At 38.6% G+C, this 21,170-nt stretch overlaps 1 protein-coding gene across 2 annotated transcripts in view; it reads right to left on the bottom strand.

The window, feature by feature from the left end:
• Window positions 1-12,386: 12,386 nt before the first annotated feature.
• The window catches only part of ARMC1 (armadillo repeat containing 1), a 33,611-nt gene continuing 24,827 nt past the window's right edge, over window positions 12,387-21,170 (bottom strand). For both annotated transcript variants that reach the window (XM_050312946.1, XM_050312953.1), the window contains exons 4-7: window positions 18,448-18,637; window positions 15,342-15,458; window positions 15,185-15,259; window positions 12,387-14,658 (exon numbers count right to left, since the gene is read on the bottom strand). In XM_050312946.1, coding sequence (XP_050168903.1) covers window positions 14,467-14,658; window positions 15,185-15,259; window positions 15,342-15,458; window positions 18,448-18,637 — 574 coding nt within the window. In that variant the 3' untranslated portion in view covers window positions 12,387-14,466. The remainder of the gene's footprint in view (window positions 14,659-15,184; window positions 15,260-15,341; window positions 15,459-18,447; window positions 18,638-21,170) is intronic.

The following is a 21,170-nucleotide window of genomic DNA, read 5'->3' as shown; positions in this document are numbered from 1 at the left end:
CCTCCTTCAGCAACCCAATGGTAGTTACTTGTCCTCCTCTCTCCCTGCCTCCCCATAACACCTTGGTTTGGTCTGACCTCTCCAGATTTCAGTCCATCTGTTTTACCTCAACTCACAAAACTTCCTTAAAACCCTATTTCTGGAACTTCTTGTGCTAGGAAGACATCAGTGATAAAAAACGAGGGAGAGGCTGTTACATGTCTGACCAACATGAAGAGCTGTGTGATCATCCTCCTTTTCCTCCGCTCATAACATGAAGGGCACACAGTCTGTGCAAAGATCACCACTTTTAGTGTCACTGCTAGACACTAAATAGCTATCTAGTATAAAATGAAGGGTATTTGCTATAGGTGTCTCTAACATTGCTGTCTCTTGAAGAGACTAGTCTCTAGAAGTGTTTCTAGTCATCTCTAGGGTCGACTGGAAGGAAGATTAAGGCTGATCTGATCCAATTAGCAGGGATTTGAGGAAGAAACAAAGAAAAAGTCATAGATTAGCATTTAATAAGTTCTCAGATACAAGTCTGAGAAATTGATACAGATCTTTCCCACTGCTGCGAGGAGCTTTGCCCTCATATTGATGTTTCCCTCTACTGATGTGAGCATTTCAGTTCAGGTTGCACAGGATCCACCAGGCCATACAACTCTCACGGCATCTGCATCCAACTTGGAAAATCATTGTTAACCACCACATCCAAGGGTAAAGTGATGCCTTCATTTGCCCAGGTGGGAGCTGAAGCTTTGAAGGTTGGATGGCTTACCCAAGTCACAAAGGTACAGGAGGGAACACAGCCCTGGGATCACCAACCAAAAATTACTGCCCACAACAAGGAACTTTTCTACCTCAAGTTAGAAGAAGCTGTAAGAGTTAATAATAAAGTAATATCACAAAGACCACCAGGAAACAGGCCCAGGTTCCTATTGCAGCAAGGTATTTGTAGACAAAGCACTCTCTTTACTTTAGTTTTAAGTGTTGCTGATAAAATTCCATGAAATCAAACTGTAACAATTAAACTAATGAAGATCCAGCAGATGTTGGACCTGTGATATTTTGTAGCATTGTTTATTTTGGGAAAAAATCCAGTTTTACTAAAATATTAATGAAAGCGTGCTCATTTTGCTTCTGGATTCACTAAATGCCTGCGCTCAATAGCTCGTTCCTGTTTTCAGTTCCCACTGTTGCTTCCTCATCTTAATATAAGACAGTAATAGGCAAAAACAAAGAATTAATAGTCCTTGTGCACTGAACTGTTGGATGTGTGCTGTGAAGAGGATAACACAGAGGCTGACATGAACCTATTTTTTCCTCCACCAGTGCACTTTGGAAACATGTCCATTTGAAGCCAAATTGAATTCAGACTCCCGCTAGAACCTCCTTTTGATGATGACATCCATACTGTATGAACAAAAGTCACAGGAGACTTTTCAAGTCTTGATCTTCAGACTGCAAATCTCATCTTGGACAAAATACCCAATATATTGGGAGGTTTTCATATAACAACTATGTTTGACTTACTACAAAAACCCCCTTCCCCCCGAGTATTGCACTACGAAATTCAACCTAAGTCACTGGATCACAGCCATTTACACTTGCCACGAGTTCTTGCTACTTGGAACATTTCTAAAAGCCAAGACTGAATTCCCTTTTCTGACTGACTGCCAGGAGAAGATCTCTTTTCTGTCCCCACAATAGAAACCTCAACTTCTGTCGTTTGCATAACACGCGATCCTGTGCCTGTTTTTTCTGAATCACTCTGCTATACGTGCCTCTCTCCTGTTATACATCTGTTATGGTACAAGCTCATATCCCCACTGTCATGCTGTGAGTCAGTATTTGTACTTCTGTCTCATATTGTGATGAAAACATCTCTAGTGGCACTACACTTTAATTGGTATGAAAATATTTGGTAGCATAGTCACTAACACCCACAACTTTCATTTACTGCTTCTTTCTCTATGGAGTACTGGTATCATCATCCACTTTTACATGGCAGTTTTCTATGCCTATTTTTTATTTTAGTCATGGGACTCCTAGTTTTGAGCAGTCCTTTCTGGTAATACATGTCAGACTCTTTCCAGGGAAGTATCCTAGAGACCTGACAAAGGAATTTAATCATGCTACAAACATCAATAGATTTTACACCAACATCTCCAGTTGCACTTTCAATAGGGGTCAACAAGTCTGGCACAACACCAGGCAGGCCCATAAGATAAAAGCATTTCTGAAATTACAGTAGGCTGGTCTTCTTGGTCAGCAGTTCTGCCCACACAAAAAGCTGACTTCTGTTAGAAAAGTCTCATGATGAAATCACACTAACCATGGTCATGTGTTCTGTGTACTAGAATATTTAAGCCATTTTTAAATTTTTATGAAATATAACTTTTATATATTGGATAGAATATGGTTGATGGATGTGGCAGGAGGAAGTAGATAAACACACTGTTGTCTATTCAGGAAGGTTCAGGTAACAAGAACTCTTTGAACTAATACCCACACATTTCTCTCTCCTACACATACATGCATCCATATCCACCAAGTCAACTGAACTTCCAGTTAAATAAGGCTTACAACAGGACAAAATAGTTGTTTTCACCAGCTGTCTTTCGGAATAAAGTGCATACAGGGCATTGTGAAAAATTATCTGGGTTCTAAATTAAAATGCCTTTTTGTGCCCCTTCAGTATTGATTATCTCAATAACAGTGGCATGAGTTTCCTCTAATTTCATCGTTAATTCCTCTACTTTTTAGAAGCTAAGTCCAACAAGAGTGAAAAGGCATCAGTTTCTAAAGAAGCAACTTGAAGCTCAAATTTTGTCTACATTAATCTGGGACCTAACTTTACCTATTGCAGCATAATTAAAGGGTGCAGACCTCTCCCTTGCCCCACTCAACCTCCCACCCCTCCTCCCCATGGACCAGCCCCACAGCTGAAGCACCCAGGAGGCACTTGTGGTGCCAGCACCATCCTGGCAGGGGAATCAGCACTCCCTAGGAATGGTCAGGAGCCAGGCTGCCATCCCTGCTGCCAGTGCTGACTGAGGCACAGCACAGTCTAAAAGGATAAACATGCATAGACTGAACCTTAGCTGCTTTCAGGAAACACTTTTTTGGGCTTCTTACTAGTTCCTCATTTAGGTGGCCACTCTTCCAACACATAGTGCCATGAGAAACAGCAGAATAGATGAAGAAGAGAGGCATTGCTCACATTCCTGTATTTTAAAGTCAAGTGGTGGGCCATTTGGTTAAGACTTGTTGCAGCAGTCATAGCGGTGTGCTGGGCAGCATGGGAGCCAACCACCAGCCTCTGTGACTGTTCATACAAACTAAACCTCCAAACTCCTGTGCAATACCTGGGGCCTGGGTCAAACATAGGTCTGGAGACTGGAGCAAAAGGAATACCCCTTGCTTTGGAACCAAAGCATGACCTAGAAGGGGGCATTTGTTTGCAAAGAATATGGGCTGAATTCTGATTTCAGTTACATTCAGGAAAAAAACAAGATTAAGTTATCCTGTGCTCGCACTGCTGTCAGGTAGATCAGCTCAGGACTTCCGTCACTCGAGCAGGTGGCGCACATAGCATAAATCTGCAGGTATTTACACATAGACGTACAAAACCCAGTATCCATTCCATTTCATGGGTCATTAAGATCGTCTGTAGCACTGTATACGCAGCTAGGAATAAATTAATTGTAAAAAATAAACTGTGATCTTTATTTAGAGACAAAATCTCACTGCCAGGGTAAGTTTTTCTTAAAAACAAACAAACAAAAGAAAAGAAAAGAAACAAAAAAAAAAAAAGAGAAAAAGTTGAAGAAACGGAAGAGTCAGATCCATGTGAGAACAAAGAAGGTGTAATACTACGTCAATGAAAATCACACAAAGTTCGGCAGAAAAGTAAAAGAATGCATTTAAACATAAAATTTTTTAAAAAGAAATTAAAAAGGAGTTAAAGGTGGGGAGACATGGGAGAGACATCTACAGCCTCGCACCTCAGACGGGAAGGAGCCGGGGGATGAGGCGGCAGCATCCCCCAGCGGGGCCCTCGCTCTTTCCCTCCCTCCCTGCTTTCTTCCTTCCCTCCCCACTTCCCTCGTTCCCTGCCGCCTCCCGGCCAAAGGCACGTCCATGCTGCCATCTAGCGCTCCCGCCCCGCCGCGCACCCGATCCCGCACGGGCTTCGGCAGGATCATGGAGCATCCCCGAGCGCGCAGTACCGGCTGCCAGCCGGGGGAACACCCACCCCAGTGGCACTGCCGAGCCCCGGGATACAACTTTAGTGCTTGGCACGGGTCCGCATAAACAGTAACGGGAATGGGCGCGGGCGGCAGCACCAGAAAGAGGCACAAAGCCCCTGAAATGCAGTACAGGTGGGGATCCTTCAGAGAGTTTCTTCGCATACAGAAGGAGACTGGCGTGCACAGGCGGTCCATTAAAAGTCTTTTTAGGACTTCTTTCGGACTCCAAAGGCTGAATTAGCCTTAGGTGTTGCTGCAAGCATCTGGTTATGTGGGGAGTCAGCCAGTCCCCCCTTCCCGTTGCCCCCTCCCGCAGGAGGTGAAGAAAGGTCAGTGAGATGGAAATGGAGCATCACCCAAGTCAGCGCTGCCGGTCCAGAGGCTGGCAGAGGAGGAAAGTGCCCTTTCTCCACCACGCAACTGGAGTGGGGAGAGTTTGTATAAGAACTGCCCTTAAAAAAAAGTGCCACCTTAGAAACTTCATAACATTTAAACAGTCATCAACCACTAAATAGCAGCTTGGGGAATAAAACTAGGCCAGCAACTACTAAAAATACCTAGATTGATGGTAACAGAGGTCAGAAGCCCTTCCTGTCAGTGCTGGTGTGTTGCACTAGCCGCCACCCAGGACCCCAGCAAGAGGAGCTTCCTGATATCCCACATTTTCATTCATACAAGAATCATCCAGGAGGAGAGGTAATACAGCTTCTCTTCATAATCTTCACGTCTCAGAGACAACTTTTTGTCATTTCATAAAATGTGCAGGGTGAGATTTGCTACCAGACTCCTCTGCATCTGGGCCTTTAACTCCACTGCTGCCCAGTCAAGTCTCTCCAACTTGATTAAAACACTTCACTTTACCAAATCCCAAAAGAGCAGAAGGAAACTCTCTGCTCTGTTGCCCTGCTCTTCCTGGTTGAAAAGTGAGATGCAGAGTTATGGCAAGCAAAGAAAACAAAACCAAAAAAAATCCAAACAATCCAGAAGATTCAAATGCTTCAAAACCAGCAAGCTAGGGAAACAGGAAACAGTAGCATGAAACAACTGAATGATCATTAGAATAAAGTTGAGGCCAGTGAGGAAACAACTGAACTAGAAGAATAAGAAGAAGGGTGGAAAACTGGTTTAATATTTTCATTTGTTATGTTTTTCTGATGCAAAGCCCTAATTTGTAAGGAGAGCAGTTCTAAAGTCTCAATTTTCACTAAAAACACCCAAACATCCCCAATCCTCACAGCTGCAAAGAGGATGGGAAAAAAACATGGAACTTCACTCTAGCATACCCAAATGCCAGGAGAAAAAGAGCAAGAAACAAAACGATTGGTTTAAAATCCTTGAGGAATGTAAGTCCAGTTCCTGGTGGAACTTGGGTAACTATAGTTCCATATTTAGAATGAAAGACTATGATGATGATGATAACATGAGTATTGTAATAAGAGCAGAAGCAAGGAACAAAGTGTGCACTAGAAGAAGCAGGTTTGCACAAAATAAAAGTACTTACTCGCTTAAGGATCCTACACTCTGTGCTGAAAAATGTTGGAGCAAGACTGGAAGTCCAAACATTTTTGGATTTATTTTGCTCTATGAAGGAGACCGTTAATTTTAAGTGTCTATAGTTAAGATCCCAAAGAGTGAGAAGCTCAGACCCAGAAACCCAAACCACTTACCCTGCCTTCATGCTGATCAAGCCAGCAATTTACAGGATAGCCCAGCAAGAAGCATCGTACAATTTTGATAGGTGTCCAGTTTGCTGAACAGCTCTCCTTCTGGCAGGGGACAGACTTGATTCTTAGTTTTTCCTTTTGATGTTTCACATAGTAACTTTCTTTGTGTAAATAGCTGTCTTCATTTACTTTATATTCTTTTATAATGCTCAGGTTTAGAGAATCAGGCCTGGGATTATGCAGGAATTCAGTTCTGTTGGAGGACAGTCCTAGTTGTACTGAACTCTACCACATGGAAAAAAAAAAAAAAGAAAACCCTTTTACAGTAGAGGCCAGTAGTAATCATTTCTGAAGAAAAGCTGCTGCAAGGAGCAATCCCTAATAATTTTCTTCAGAGTTGTAACTCTTTCCATTGCCGAATTTAAAGTCCAGCCTCAGAAAGGTATGAGGGAAATATGTTCTTGCCAAAAAACCACACTAGTGTTAGGAAAGACTATTCATGGAACAGTGATTGCCTTGGGGTATTATTGTGGCACTGCAAACCATCACTGACAGATAATGAATGGCTTATAAGCACTGAGTCTTAGAGAAGTGAGACCACATTACCCTTGGACAAAATAAAAGCATTTTTACAGTTTTATTTCTATCAAAGAAAGTTTCCCACTAATAGCAGTGGAAGATGTTGATCAGCTCACAGACTTTTTTAAAATCAGCTTAAGGACAACATTGCAATCACAACAGCATTATGTGGGGGCATTTTTGTCAGCATTGACAATTTTTATCCTGTACAAATGGTGGTGTTTAACAAAGACATATGTTTACACAGATGGAGGAGGGAGGTTGTAGTAATGGTGTGATTGAAAGTAAATTGGATTGGTTGGGGAGCTGATGCCAGCTGCCATTTCAGTCTAGGAGTAGGTGGGTACTCGAGATGGTCTGTAGTCACTGGGACCAGATATTGAAAGTTTGCTGGGTACCTCTTATTGTCCATTTAGATGATACTAAAACCATCACAGCATCTGAGAGCTGGCTCAGGGCTCAGGATTCAGTGGGGCATTTTGGTTTCGGGTGTTCCCATCCTGAGGGAAGGAAACAAAACGTTCCCTGGTGGGATTTAAGTACACACCTTTTTAGAGGTGAGCATACAGCACATAGGTGAAGGGCAGACTTGAGTATCTTTACAGCTCTCCAAATGGAGAATTTATTTTAAAATCACTTGCTCTCTCTTCCTCTATGGTGGCTGACTATCCATCAAGCCAGATACAAAGACAACCATACTGTTATTTAGCCAAAATAGTTTAACACTGATCTTGCACAAGAAACACTGTTTCTGGAGCACTAATGTTTTGCCTGATCAAAGAGAGGTTTCTAAAGGTAGATGCTCATTTTCAGGATTTGGGTCTTTATGAGCTACCATTACTGGAATATTGAAGAACTGCAGAGGTCATGGAAATGACACCTTTTTCCACCGAGTGCTAGTCTTACGTGAGCAAAGGATCTGCTCCTCCCCACATCTCTCAGTTTACAGACACTGCTGAAGTCTGGTGGTGATGCTGTCACAACAAGGGACAGAAAAGGAGCTGAAAGGGCTGCACTGCATTTGAACTTTCACTTTATTTTGTGGTATTAGTTTTTTTTCCTGCTCTTCCTCCTACCCCAATTAATTTAAATAATGCAGGGAACTTTTACATATTCAGGGTCTTCACAAGAAATAGTCAGGCCTAGTTCTCACTGTAGTTTACCAGATGTCAGTCTACTCTGCAGAGAGGTCAGCATCATGCTTCCTTCCATATGTATTATCTTGTATATTATGAACAGTGTCTCAATAAAGCTTTTTTTTTTTTTTTAAATTTAGATATATTACAGTTTTTTAAAATTCTAAAGCTATTTTTGGTATTTTCCCCTAATAACTACCATTTCCTTTTCATCATTTGCAGACCCTTGACTGACTGAATTGCAACTGACTATTTAGCCATAGCACTAGCAATACCTGCATCAGGGTTCATTACTCTGGGAGTGGTGTGTGTACATATATATATATATATATATATATGTATGTACATGAAAGACTGAAGAAAAAGGAAAACAGCACCCTATAGCATTCTAAAATTATTTAGCTAAACAAACAAATATGAACTGCAAGCATAATATTAAAAGAGGGCATGACTTACGAGACATCCCAGGTGAAGAACTATTCACCGCCAGCTTTCATTTACAGGTTCGCTAGCTTTGAAATGGGTAACATGCACCTATATGATACTAAGCACTGCAAAAATATGTTTCAAGAAGCTTTTTTTCACAGTGAAGGCTTATATACAAAACCATTTTTTTTCTTTTCTTAGAACAGAATTTTGCAAGATGGCACAGAGAATTTTCATTGTTGAAACTACTACAGTGAAAAAGGTTTCAAAACTGGTCATTATTTGCTTATTCTGTTGAAAAGGTTCAGATATAACTTAATTCAAACAGCAAGAATAGCCTTCAAGAACACATAATTTACTGTTACAAATAGCAGTGCATTTTATACACCAGAACATATACACATATGGAGAAACAAAACCAGCTACATTGACTATAATAATAAGATTGCTTCAGCAGCCTAAATGTCAGAGTTAATGTTCAACTATGTTAAATGGCTGCTATTTCCTTATTATAGTGGGTGATATATCTTCATTGTTTCGGTAATGTAGCCAACAATTGAGAGCTAAGGAGTAGCCTTCAGTAAGCTTTACAGGTATTTTATATGCAAAGAAATAGACTTCTTAAAATATGCCATTTACTACATCCCACCAAATTACAGTGTATAAACAATAATGGTTATTTGCTAAAACATTACAGCACGTATTTGTTGTACCAAAGGAGGTAAAGCGATGAAATCCAAGGACAACGTTTAAGGTCTTAGTTTTATACCAAGATTATGAACCTGAACAGCATTGTCAATATTGAAAGTGGCACTTCCATATTAACAATATAGGGTTTTATAATAAGAAATCTATTATGATAGTCTAAGTTTTTATTTGGGAAATAAATATTAATTTTGCAATAATACAAATTAAATCCTTACCTTTAGACAGTCTCAATGTTAAATTAGTGCTGTTCTTATGGCCCAGAGGAGCAGCCTTTTGCAAGTGGAAAGCCTCTTTCTGTGTGAATTGGCTTCCAGTTTCCTTCTACTCCCTCCCAACCTTCCTAAAACTGGAGTTCCCTATGCTGGATTGACTACCTAATGTTCAAAGTTTAATATGAACCAAGGTACCATGGATTCTTGTCCAGTGAAGGAAGCATGGTCAAAAGGCCACACAATGAACAGGGCATCTTGTGCTACCACTTTCAACCTGTGCAATATACAGAGACAGGCAAAGCAAACGTGCTCTTGAAAGGTGATTCAAAAGAAACATCACATTCATATAAGATATATAAAATCGTGTATACAGGGAGTCTAGAAAGGAGATCACACCTTCTTAGAGAAATGTTAGGGATCAAAACCCACTAATCACATTAATTGCTGGAAAGGGTATAAGCACCACCATCAGGGTGATGCTTTAACTCCCGAGAAGGCCTTAGGCACCCTATTCAGGTAGCTGTGCTGAAATAGATCATGTTGTGCAAAGCTTTTGGAATGTAACACATGCAAAGATAGCTAAATAATTTATTTTTGGTTTTTAGAAAATAACTAGGAAGGGTATTTGTGACCAAAAATTCTTTGTTACCCAGAACTTCAACGTATCAGTAAGGACTATTTTGAGATGAAAATTGGCTTTTGACCATGCCTTTTGACATCAGATGCATTTGATGTATAACTCAAGAAGGAAAGTTGCTTATGACAGGTTTGACTTTTCTATTCCAGGTCAGAGAAGTTCAGACAGTGCAAAGGCCCCTCTTAAAATGGAAAGCATTTCGGTTTGTTTATGTAGTGAAGCATGAACTAAGATTCAGAGACAGCTTACAAAATCTTGCACTTCCCAGGATTCCTGAGCAATTTGGGTAAACAGACTCAGTTGTGCAGTCTGTAAAATGAGGTAGTAGAAAAACACCTCTGTAAAGACCTTGTGTTATGTATGTTCAAGTGTCTGTGGGATGTTAGGTGTGAACAGTGTGCCAGCTGCTCCCTGTTAGCTCACCATGGGCTCACATGGTATGTCACCCTGCCCTTTCACCAGCAAAAGTACAGAGGGGCGGTTCCCACAGAGAAGCTGACACAGCAATTCCCTGCACCAGTGGATTCAAATGCCATTTCCCTGAAGGACCTCTAAGAGAAGAGGTATGAAACAGGATGGTACTACTTCAGGCCAGCAGAATCCACTTACTCTCAGTATTTACACTTAAGTCAGTGCTCCAATGGGAAATGAAAGCAACAATCCTGTCATATGGTGGTTTTGCGGCATTCAGATTTTTGTATCTGCTACCTACAAGACCCTTGTTATGCCAGTCAGACACATTGCCATGCACTGCTGGCACAGGAGTGCTTTTTACATGAGAAGTTTGGTTCCAGTTGTGATTTTATTTATCTCCTTAGAAATGCTGGTTAGATAAGCAAAAGCACCATAGGTCAACCGACCTGAACTGAAGGCACTGGGAAAGTATTAAACACTGCAGAAACTATTTGGCTACCAAGTTCTGTAGCTTGGTAGCCATGAAGAGACCAAGCTGCTGCCAACTTCATCCAGATAGCAGCCTTCAGACGCTAACATAATAAACAACTTCTACCATGACAACTGGAACAAAAATCTGTTAACAGCATGCATCTCCTCTGAGATGTTTTTGTATCTTAAGACTTTAACTGCTTTGAGGGATCTTAATTTATTCCACAGAGGAAGCTCTAACTCTTGCAGTCACTAACAAGCCTAGTGGAACATGCACATAAATGAACAATAACATGAAGAAACTTTAAAATAATGCAGATTCTGATGTGGCACATGCATCAGCTTACAGAGGTAGACCTTGCTCTCCAGGCGTTAACCTACGTATGTGCAAAGTACCGCAAATTTAAATCATCTTTTTTCAACCCTATTCAAAACCTTCAACACAGGCTAAACAAAGAGCATTGCCTGATCTGTGTAAACTACAAAAAGGACAATTTTTTTCCTAACAGCTTTATTCTAAGCTTTAGAGCAGGAGTCTCAACAGGCAGCCTCACCCCTGGGGCTAATTAGATGCTGTACCTCACTGAAGAAGTCTCCAGTGACCCTTAGGCTCACCCCCTTTCACCAAATCACATGCTCTCAACTTTTCCTAAAGAATTACAGTCAGCATCAGAGATGGGTTGAGAGGTTATTCTCATCTCCGTTTCTATTTTCAATCCTTACAGACAGGTTTGTTCACGTTTTAGGAACTCAGAATAATTAGGTACAGATGAAGAAACAGGAAAGACTATATGGTCCAGCCTTCTGCAAAATGAGTATGGCAAGGACTGCTGCTGCTAACTTTTATTAGGTCTGTTTTTAAACTCTGCTAGTTGGCAGCTGGAATGTTGTCACAGGCAAAAAGGAGCACCCACATTTTATTTCACATTGCAGGCAGTTACAGGAGTACTTCACACCTGCCAGTTTGCATCTGCCGAGGTATTCAATGTTTTCTTCCAAATTAGCCCCACGCAGTACTCTCCCCCTCAGCTTACACGGCCTATGGCAAAACTCAGCAACATCGGCTATTTTTGTACAGAATTAAGCCATGGGTGATCACGGAATGGGAAAGCTGGAGTATGATGTATTTCACAATACTGCAGAATGCTTACAGTGCTTTGACAGCTGTTCACAGAGGCACAGTCACGAGCCTCAATTTTGCCTCTACTTATCCCATCGGCGATTACTCTTATTATGAGGAAACACAGCAGTGATTGTTCCATTACTATGCTGTAAACGGCTTTAACCCTAGGACGGTTCAGGAGCTTAAACCATGATGCATGTGGTGGCTTCCTTGGCAATCAAATACTTTGCAACAAGTGCTATGTGATACCAGTGCTCTGTCTAGGAGTTCAGCTTCTTTTTGGAAGCCTTTAATGCTGCAAATTTTTTTGGTTATATCCTTAGGTCAGAGTAAAAGGGTTTTCTTATGATTAATCTGACTTCTGAAAAAGTACAAGCATAAAATTAACTGTGTCTTAGTCTGTGCTGTGACTTCCCCCCACACACTTTTCTGAAAGTAAGAGGTTTCTCTAGGAATGTTGATTCTTCTTAAATTCCCTAATGAAATATGAGCTACATAGCATCAGTTATTAAAAAAAAAAAGCTAATGTTCAAAAAACTTCCCTAAAAATGAATTTGAGACAACATGCTCAAGTAGCTTTTGTTTACCTACATTTTAAAAAACCTTTGTTGAAATGGAAGCATGTTCTAGACATACACAAAAGCCCAGCTGTGATATACAGCAAAGGACTCACTAGGACTAGACATTTGCACTCCTCTCTGTTAAAGATGAAAAACATATACTCCTAATACCACGATAAGCTTAAAAGAATGTCAGGACATTTAAAAAGGCACCAGTCACATTTTGTTTAGTTATATTATCCTTTATTATTTTACAATGTATCTCAAAAACTTTTACAGATGCCTTAAACTGTTCTACAAGAGCTGCAATACTGTCATAAAAGCACACCTACAGACCGAATGCACAAACAAACTGTAGTACCTACTGGTATTGAACCATTAATATCCAAAGGGTGTAGTCTTTTAGTAAACAGATGTGCAGTAATGCAAATGCAAACAGATGTTAATGCAGAAAACCAAAACTCTGCATTCATGGCTATAGAACAGAGGACTTTTCAAACACATTTGGTACTGTAACATTCTAGACAGCAATGAGTAGTATTACATATTTAAAGCAATACATGCCCTGAAAAGCCTGTATTTTCAATCTGTGCGTGTAAACCTGAATCAAAAATAAACTATATATATTAAAAAACATGAGACATCTAGTCTGCCAACAAGCTTTTGTTTTGTTTTCTTTTTCTTTTCCTAGAATGATAGTTAACCTGGGTGGGTGAACTCTGACCTGCATTATTATTTTACATTATCATATCCTCAGCATTTCTGTAGTATTATTATATGACAGCCAGTGATTTTTTTTTAATTTATTCCTTGTGCATAGGCACAGGGAATAACTCTGATGCATTACATTTCTTTTCCGAGCCTCCAAGTGGTAAATATAACTCCTATTATAGCAAATACATTACCACAAAAAAAGCATTGTATAATGAGGTTTATAACATGTTTTGAAGTCCTCAGCTGTATTTCCCTGGTGCAACAAAGCAGTGGCACTGCAGTTTTCAAGCACTGTGTTTTGAGTCCTCTCACACACAGTGTTTACTAACAGCTCAGATATATATTATTCTCTACCTACAGAAGTTCTGCTTTTATTATCACTTCTGCTCACAGAAATTACTAAGACATCTCTAAACTTATACTGTCTGTAAGTTACAGGGCAAAGCCAATTGTTTGCATATGTTTTTAAGCCAAGCTGATGTACTTTCATGGGAGACTCATGAAAGACATTAGAAGAGAACAGTAACTGCATACCAAATTTGTATAGGGGGAGGGAAAGATAGTTAAAGTCAAAATTTATGTGTGGCACTGAGGCAAGAGGCATTCTGTCCTGCTTTATACTTCAAGTTTAAAGTTTTAGTTACCATTAAATATTTCCTAACAGTAAACACCATTTCTTAACCAAGTACAGTCTACATTCCTCTATTCTCTGCAGGCAGGGCTGCAATAGGTCATCACTACATTAGACCACAGCTTTTTCTGCTAGTCTTCCCAGCTAGCCTAAACAGCAGTCAGTGGTATTTATTAGGTTTTTTTATATATATATATATATATATATCAGTCAGTCACACTCATCATTACAAATATGTTCTAGTTTATTTACTGTACAATGTATGTATACATATTTGTGTTTATTCAATCCCTTTTTTCTTATCTTAAGCACTCCAACGGTTAAGGGCAGGCTGGGAAAAAAATTCAGTATACATAAAAGGGTTATACATTTCAAGTCTGTAGTGATTCTAGTTTAACAGCAAAAGGGGAACATCGTGCTCACGCTGTGAACATGGTTGGCAAAAATAAAGGCAAAAAAAAGTGGCAGACTGTATTTTTCTCTGGAGTCAAAATCTAGAAAATTAAACAAAATAATGTTAATCCAAAGGGATGCAGAAACAAAAGGGGCATTTTATTTAAAGCACAACTAGAGCTATTAAGAATTTTCTTTCACAGAGGCCCTGAGACTTGAGTTAAATGGATTCTCCCTACCATGTGTTTCAGTGAAGTCAAACTTAAAGCTCTATACGTATAGCATAAACATTTGGTATATAACAGTGGACCCATTTTTAAAAAGTGATGCAATAAAATCTACATGAAAAACAAACGGAAGAACAACTTGATTGGAGGCCTCTGTCCTTTGACCCCTGCCCTATCAGGCTAAACGTCCAATAAAATGTAAAATGCAGCATACATTTGCTTAATCTAAAATTTTCGTGATGATTTATTGCAAATTGCACTTGGCAGTTCACCACACCAATGGAAAACTGGCCCCCCTGTTGTTCATTCACACAGTCTTTTAACACCAAATACAAGTCACCAGTAAAAAGATCTCGATAGAAAGTTTGCTGCCGTGCTGAGCCAGCTTGCTGCACCTTCTGGGTGTGACCCAACACGAGACACTGCTTTGTCCTGCTCCTTAGTAGGGCTTTCGTCTTCTGGTAAATATTCAGGTAGATCTGTGTTCTGCTCGACTTCCACTGGAGTATCCTGGAACGGAACTAGCATCTGATAAAACACAACAGATTAAAATTATGTCAGATGTTGTAACTTAAAAGAATGAATCAAAGTTATAACAGATACATGTTCAGGATGACAGACATGCACGTTGTGACACTCCTCCCAATCACCCTATACACCAAAAATATAAATGGAACCTAATATGCTTAGAAGATATACAAGGAAAGCTTTGGCTTAATATGGAAGAAAAAGTATCAAATAAATAAAGACAAAGCCCTTTTACTGTAGTTGTGAATCAAAAGCACATCAGCAACTCCAACCAAAAAAAACCCAGGTTCATTGCAACCCTTTTCATACCATTAAGGAAAGAAACAATTACAGTATTTTTGTCCTTCTTCTGAACAGTAAGTTCTATAAAACCGTTCTACTGATTCACACCCTGACACAGGTTACCCTTTATTCTCTTTGTACTGTACGTGTTGCACTACTACCAGATGTTACAGGCACAGAGGTGCTGATACTAAAGACACAGCCAAGCTATAACAGTTGGTATTTAGAAAGATACACGTCCTACCTCCTCACCACTTTCACTTTTCACAACTTGCTGCGCCTTCATAACTTTGGTTGATGCTATTGCCGTTGCCAATGCCTACAAGTATACAGAAAAAAACAAGAGCTCAGCACGACAGAATGCGATAATGTGAGGATCTGGAGGATTACCAAGCACTTACCTCTGCTTTTAAATCTGAGCGAATTCGGACCACACACCTTTGAACAGCCATTTGAAAGGTAAAACTAATAACACCTTTAATTTTCAACAAGGCTTCTTCACAAAGATTCCGTCGAGACTGAAAAACAAACAACAATTCCACAAATGAAGTCCTTTTGTAACACACCAAGTGAAAGTGCTCCCAATTAATTGTTAAGGTATTCCTGTATGTCTCAAGGCACATGGTTGCAGAACCACATTTTTGTAACAGAAAAACTGAGACTTACATTTTAGTGAACAAGTATTAGACTCTCTTGCCACCCAAAAAAAAAAATTTGCTTACACTTTAGAAGTCGAAGAAGGATGGAATCAACTGTAAATAATTAGAGAAAAGTGCTGAAAAGCAAAGAATGTTTTTCTCCGTATGATCAGCTAAACAGTCCCCTCTGGTTAAGTTCTGATTGACTGAAGTGCTCATTGATGAGTAGTTAGTGTTTAAGTTGCTATTTATCAGGCACCTTGGCTGCATACTGACTGAATGCATCAAAGCAGCTGTTGTATTTTTCAGCTGCTTCATCTGTGGCAGCTCACAGACATCGTGGCACAGCATAAGCTTAATTCTTATTTCAAAGGGAAAACATTTGGTTGATAACCCACAGAATGTCATGTTTAAAGCAAGTGACATTGCCTGTGTTGTAACATTACCTTGACGTGTACTAGTTGCAACTGTTACAATACCTTAGAGCGTTCTATTTTTTGCTTTTAATATTTGCACAAAATGGTTGTAACAAAAATAATTAAAATACTGGAGAAACCGCTAGCACATAAGGGGATAAAAAAGATACACTGAACCAGAAATAATCATGTGTTTAACTTCTCCTGCAAGATTCTGCAAGGTTTTATATAAGTAGTTATTTCAAAGCATATTTGTATTAGTTATCAAATAATCACTGGTCAGTATTTAGGATAACTCCATGCACAACAAGCAGATTAAATTCTTTTAATCTGTGGAAGAACCAACTGATGAGGTTTGGGTTTTTTTTAGCGTCTAGCATGCATATTGAAATAATTAATTTGCGAAAGTTTATGTAGTGAAATAATTAACATTTTTGTGTTTCACAACAAATAACTTTTCAAGTAGGCTACCTTTTCTATACAAAGCAAATATCTGATACAAAGATGACAGGCTGCCTTACATGAGTGAAAGCTGAAACTGCTTCTGGACACAAGAAGCCAAACATTCGTAGCTTCTTAGCCTAAACAAATAATTTATGCTTACATGAGTGTATAGCAATTCTGTGATAGAATCTGGCTTTTTACTCCAAGATTCCAGGTAAACCATAGGCACCTCAGTTTAATTTGAAATGAGGCTTTCAGTGACCAGATAACTTTTTTTTTAAAACGTTTTTAGTAATTATCATCAAATTTGGTAATTAGATCTTAAAACAAAAACACGTGACTCCACACTAAACGACCTTTCCTCTGGCTTCCTAAAACAATCAATATCTACTATTTGAGGTTTCGAAATCCACAAGCATTTGTAGGACCTTCAATCATTCCTAACAGCAGCTTCTTGTTACAAATGTAAACGACTGAGAACACCATGTCTGCAGCCCTGTGTTTGCTCACCATGCCTTTTAATGCTCACACATGCCACTTTATATTCTTTGCTAGTTAAGTCAGAAATAACCTATTCAATGAAAGTAGGCTGCTTTTGTTGCTCACGTTGGTCACCATCCTCCCAGTCTTACCTTATTGTGACATTTAAATCAGCATTAAAGGGAAGTTTAACTGCTGGGTGAGCGCCTGGAGTATCACTAACATTTGTACACTAGCCATCTCAGCCAGTGCACAGCCAGATTTTTCTTTAACAATGAGCTAGGAAGACGTGCTGGTCTACCTGCAGTTTTTCTCTCTGCAGATGAATATCTAAGTACCCTATCCTTTTTCTCAGTACCTCTGCCTCAGTACTGAAGAGAGAAACTCCACAAATCTTGCTAAGCTGCACTTGTCGAAGAACACAAAGAAACACTTCTAAGATAGAACCAGACTATAGGCAAAATATCTAAACTCACAAAGTAGAAAAGGTTGAAATTTCTTGCTTGGAGACACCTGCGAACAAACAAATCAACTACAAGCTTAAAAACAACAATTGATGGAACTGCATTAAAAAAAACTTCACAGAGCACAAAAGCCAACGGTGTTGACAAAGCACTGCCTTTCTAGATAGAGCAAGTGCTGGAAGGACAAAACTGTAAAAAATATTTACTTTGTATAAAGTGAGCTAGAGCAGCATGTTATTTCTAAAGGAATTAGCTGTGGTCTTATGAAAACAGTACAGTGGGCATGCTGTTGATAAACTGGGCCTGTGGACAGTTGCTTACTTGGCAAAATGTAAAGCAACAAAGCAAAGGATCAGGTTTGATCATTTAAAATGGGTACAAAACTGAAAGATACAGAGTCCGGAGGGCACTTGTGGATAACATGCTTAAGCAGTCTACATGCTGTTTGGCAGCCGTAAAAAGGCAAACATGGCCCTGGGGTGTTATCTACAGGGGTATGGTAGATAAATCTGTAGAAGTTATTCTGACATTACATAAAGACTCAGTGAGACCTCATTAACTCAAATGCCATTCTGGTCACTACGGTAGAAAAGATCTCACGGACAATGAAAAGATGCATCAAAACCAACTCAACAAAAATACAGTGTTTCTAAATTAAGAGTAACAAAAATACCCCACAGTGTCTGAAATCTCTGGTAACTAAAAGGAAACTTTTATTATATTAACACACTGATACAACCACAGGATACCTGTGAATGAAAATGCTGAAGGCACCTTGTTTATTCCATTCTTTCTTGAAAAAGGAATGAAAATTAGGAGAGGTAGAAACAGAATAGATTTTTAGAGTAATTAAAGAGCCATCAATAAAACTGCCTTAAAACATTTTCAGATATTCTGAGTAAGCTCAATTTATGCAAGATTTTATACATATCTCATGATTCAAAATATGATCCACAGAAACTGCTGACAACTGATGATGCCACACAAGTAGCCCGAGTACCTTGTTTCTGTGGGCAAAACACATCTCAGTGCCTTATTTAGGTGAACTCTGCAAGGTTTCCTTACCGAATCATCAAGGCCATCTATATGCAAAACCACTGTCTTGGCACGCTTATTTGTGCTGCCAAGGAAAAACTGTGCTTTCCGTCGACGGTAATTCATCTCATTCACATTGTCCATGTCTGACATGTTGGAAGACTGAAGGATATCATAGACTTCAGAAGCTAAAAGTTTAGTCTCTCCTGGTGTAGTGGTCCTTAAAAGAAAAAAAAAAAAAAAAGGGGGTTAAGATTTTTAAGTATTTTTACATTAGAACTCTTAAACAGCTGTTGATGACATCCTTGTAACTGGAATACAGTCAAGAAATAGCAAAAATGTTAAGAAAGGAGAGCAGAAATTCGGTAAAACTATTTTCTTTCCCATACTCCAACTTTTATGTCGATCCGTTAATTACAAGATCATTATAAACAACTTTGTTCTCAAACAATATTAATACAATTCACATCAATTTGACAACTAGAAACCAAACATGACAGTAGAAGGTCAGTGCATAGTGGTTACTTTGTTTTGAGCTTTATTTAAAAAAAAAAAAATTCTTCAATTGCTTTCTGACACGTTTTGTTTCCCCCTTTCCCTGCTACATGATAAAAGTAATTCCTCTATAGAACTGTAATCTTTCCAAATGTTTTCTTCTCCAAATTTACCAAGCATCAACAGCACAGCAGAAACACAAAAGAATCCAAAGGTTATTTCTGATTAGATTAAAATTTATGGTATGAACTATAGGATAGCATTTTTTTAGGTAGAAAAAATGTAGATAATAGGCTGAATATATATTAAATTCTTATGATTAATTAAAACTAACCTTAATAAGGTATTAATATAAATCTGTTGTCCAAATTCAGTCCTGTTTTAATTATGCTAGTGATTTAAAGCTTTGTGCAGAACCGAAATTATTACCACATCAACTTGCAATTAATTTTAAAATGATGAATGACAGCTTTGCTGCTTTGTTTAGCAAACACTAAGTAAGTAACAAGTACCTTTAGATTTATTTTTTTCCATTTGACTTCCTTAATTACCAGACATTAAACACATTTTCCATCCTACCATATGGACAAGAGAGAACACTGAAGTAAGCATGTTAGGAGTTCTTGGCTTGTGGGGGTCTATCAGCTAGTCTTTATTTTTTTTTCCTCTGCACCTTGTTTTGAACAGCACCCATTTGGAGAGGAAAAATATGAGTTCTTGTGGTAATTCAGTACATTAGTAGCATTCCAAGGGAAAAAAGAAATAAAAAGAAAAAAGTGGTAATAAGCAAAACAACCAAGACCTAAAAAAGGAAAGCATTTCAGCATATGTTCAATTTTAAATACATGCTTACGTTCTGCTTTCCTACACTGAAAAAAATGCTTATGTTAATTCACAGAAACAAGTGCTGAGAACTCACAAATATTTCAACTTCATCTTTCCATGATTCATTAGACAAAGTAATAGAACAGATGACAAAGCCATGCAAGCTGATGTCTTGAAGTAGTAATAAATTAGCTTCTGCAAAAATGACATCTTACCAAGATACTAAGAAATTAACCCACCTGTTAATTTTGGCAAATTCCTTCAACAACAATCTTGTCCATGTTAAGCGATTTACAATGGAGGACTTTTGTTTTTTGTTAAGTTTAAATTCAGCTCACTAAGCACACTGTTGAAAAAGTCATTAACCCATCTAAGCACCCACTATGCTGTTGGTAAGAGGTTTTTGCCTGGAATACAATTGTACTATTGCATCGCAGAGTTTAAAAAAAGTAAAAAGATAAATGAGATAAAAATACTTGATATATGCCATTATATATATATACACATACCTACATAAAAGAGAATTTAAAGTTGTCAATATGTCAGCAAATATAAGATATTTAAATGCCTAAAAGTAAAAAAATCAACAGTGATTTTCATACATGTTTTGTTCTCCTAACATTAGTTGGCACAGTTCTTGGAAAACTAATGACCTTATATTAACTGTACTGTGGAAACAACCTGTTCATTTGAAAACACAAGTGTGAATTTGTTCTTATTTGATACAATTATTCTGAAATCTTCCTAAAACACGTATATACAGGTAAACGTTCTGTGTACATACACAGACACACACTCTCTTAAAACAAGCTGCTCAGATAATTTCCTGTATTTTTCCAAACAGAGGATTACTACTACCTACGACTAAGTTACAGATGATAACTCTAGTTACCACTATACATAATAAAAAGTGCCCAAATGAAAGACTTGAATCTTTATATAAAGAGAATCTGTAACAAGCAACTGACTGTGTAACAAAAAGCAGCAAGAAACTCAAACACTACACTACAAGGGTAAGAACAATGGACATCTTGTAAAAATATCAGATTGCAAAACAATCCCCAATAAAGGTATACACCAGTTTTATTTTGTAGAAATAAAATACTACACTTGTAGCAACTCACTTGAAAACAAAGACACTCAAAATTCCTGACAAAACGTTCTACAATTTTTAGTGCACTGGTAAAATGAGTGAATACAAGTTTTGCATCAACCCCTTATTCTTTTCATTAAAGCAATTTATACAACAGCTATAAAAAGAACAGAAACTGTAACATCAGACTAGAAAAAAAGGAATTTTATGATGGCAGTGAAACACTGGAACAGGTTGCCCCCACAGAGGTGGTAGTTGCCTCATCCCTGGAAATGTTCAAGGACGTTGGACAGAGCTCTGATTGACTTGAAGACATCCCTGCTCATTGCAGAAGGGCTCG

Source organism: Myiozetetes cayanensis, unplaced genomic scaffold, assembly GCF_022539395.1.
Source record: "Myiozetetes cayanensis isolate MyiCay16 unplaced genomic scaffold, myiCay2020 scf1, whole genome shotgun sequence".
Classification (NCBI taxonomy): domain Eukaryota; kingdom Metazoa; phylum Chordata; class Aves; order Passeriformes; family Tyrannidae; genus Myiozetetes; species Myiozetetes cayanensis.
The sequence above is the reverse complement of the archived record's forward strand: the minus strand, read 5'-3'. Positions and strand labels throughout refer to the sequence as shown.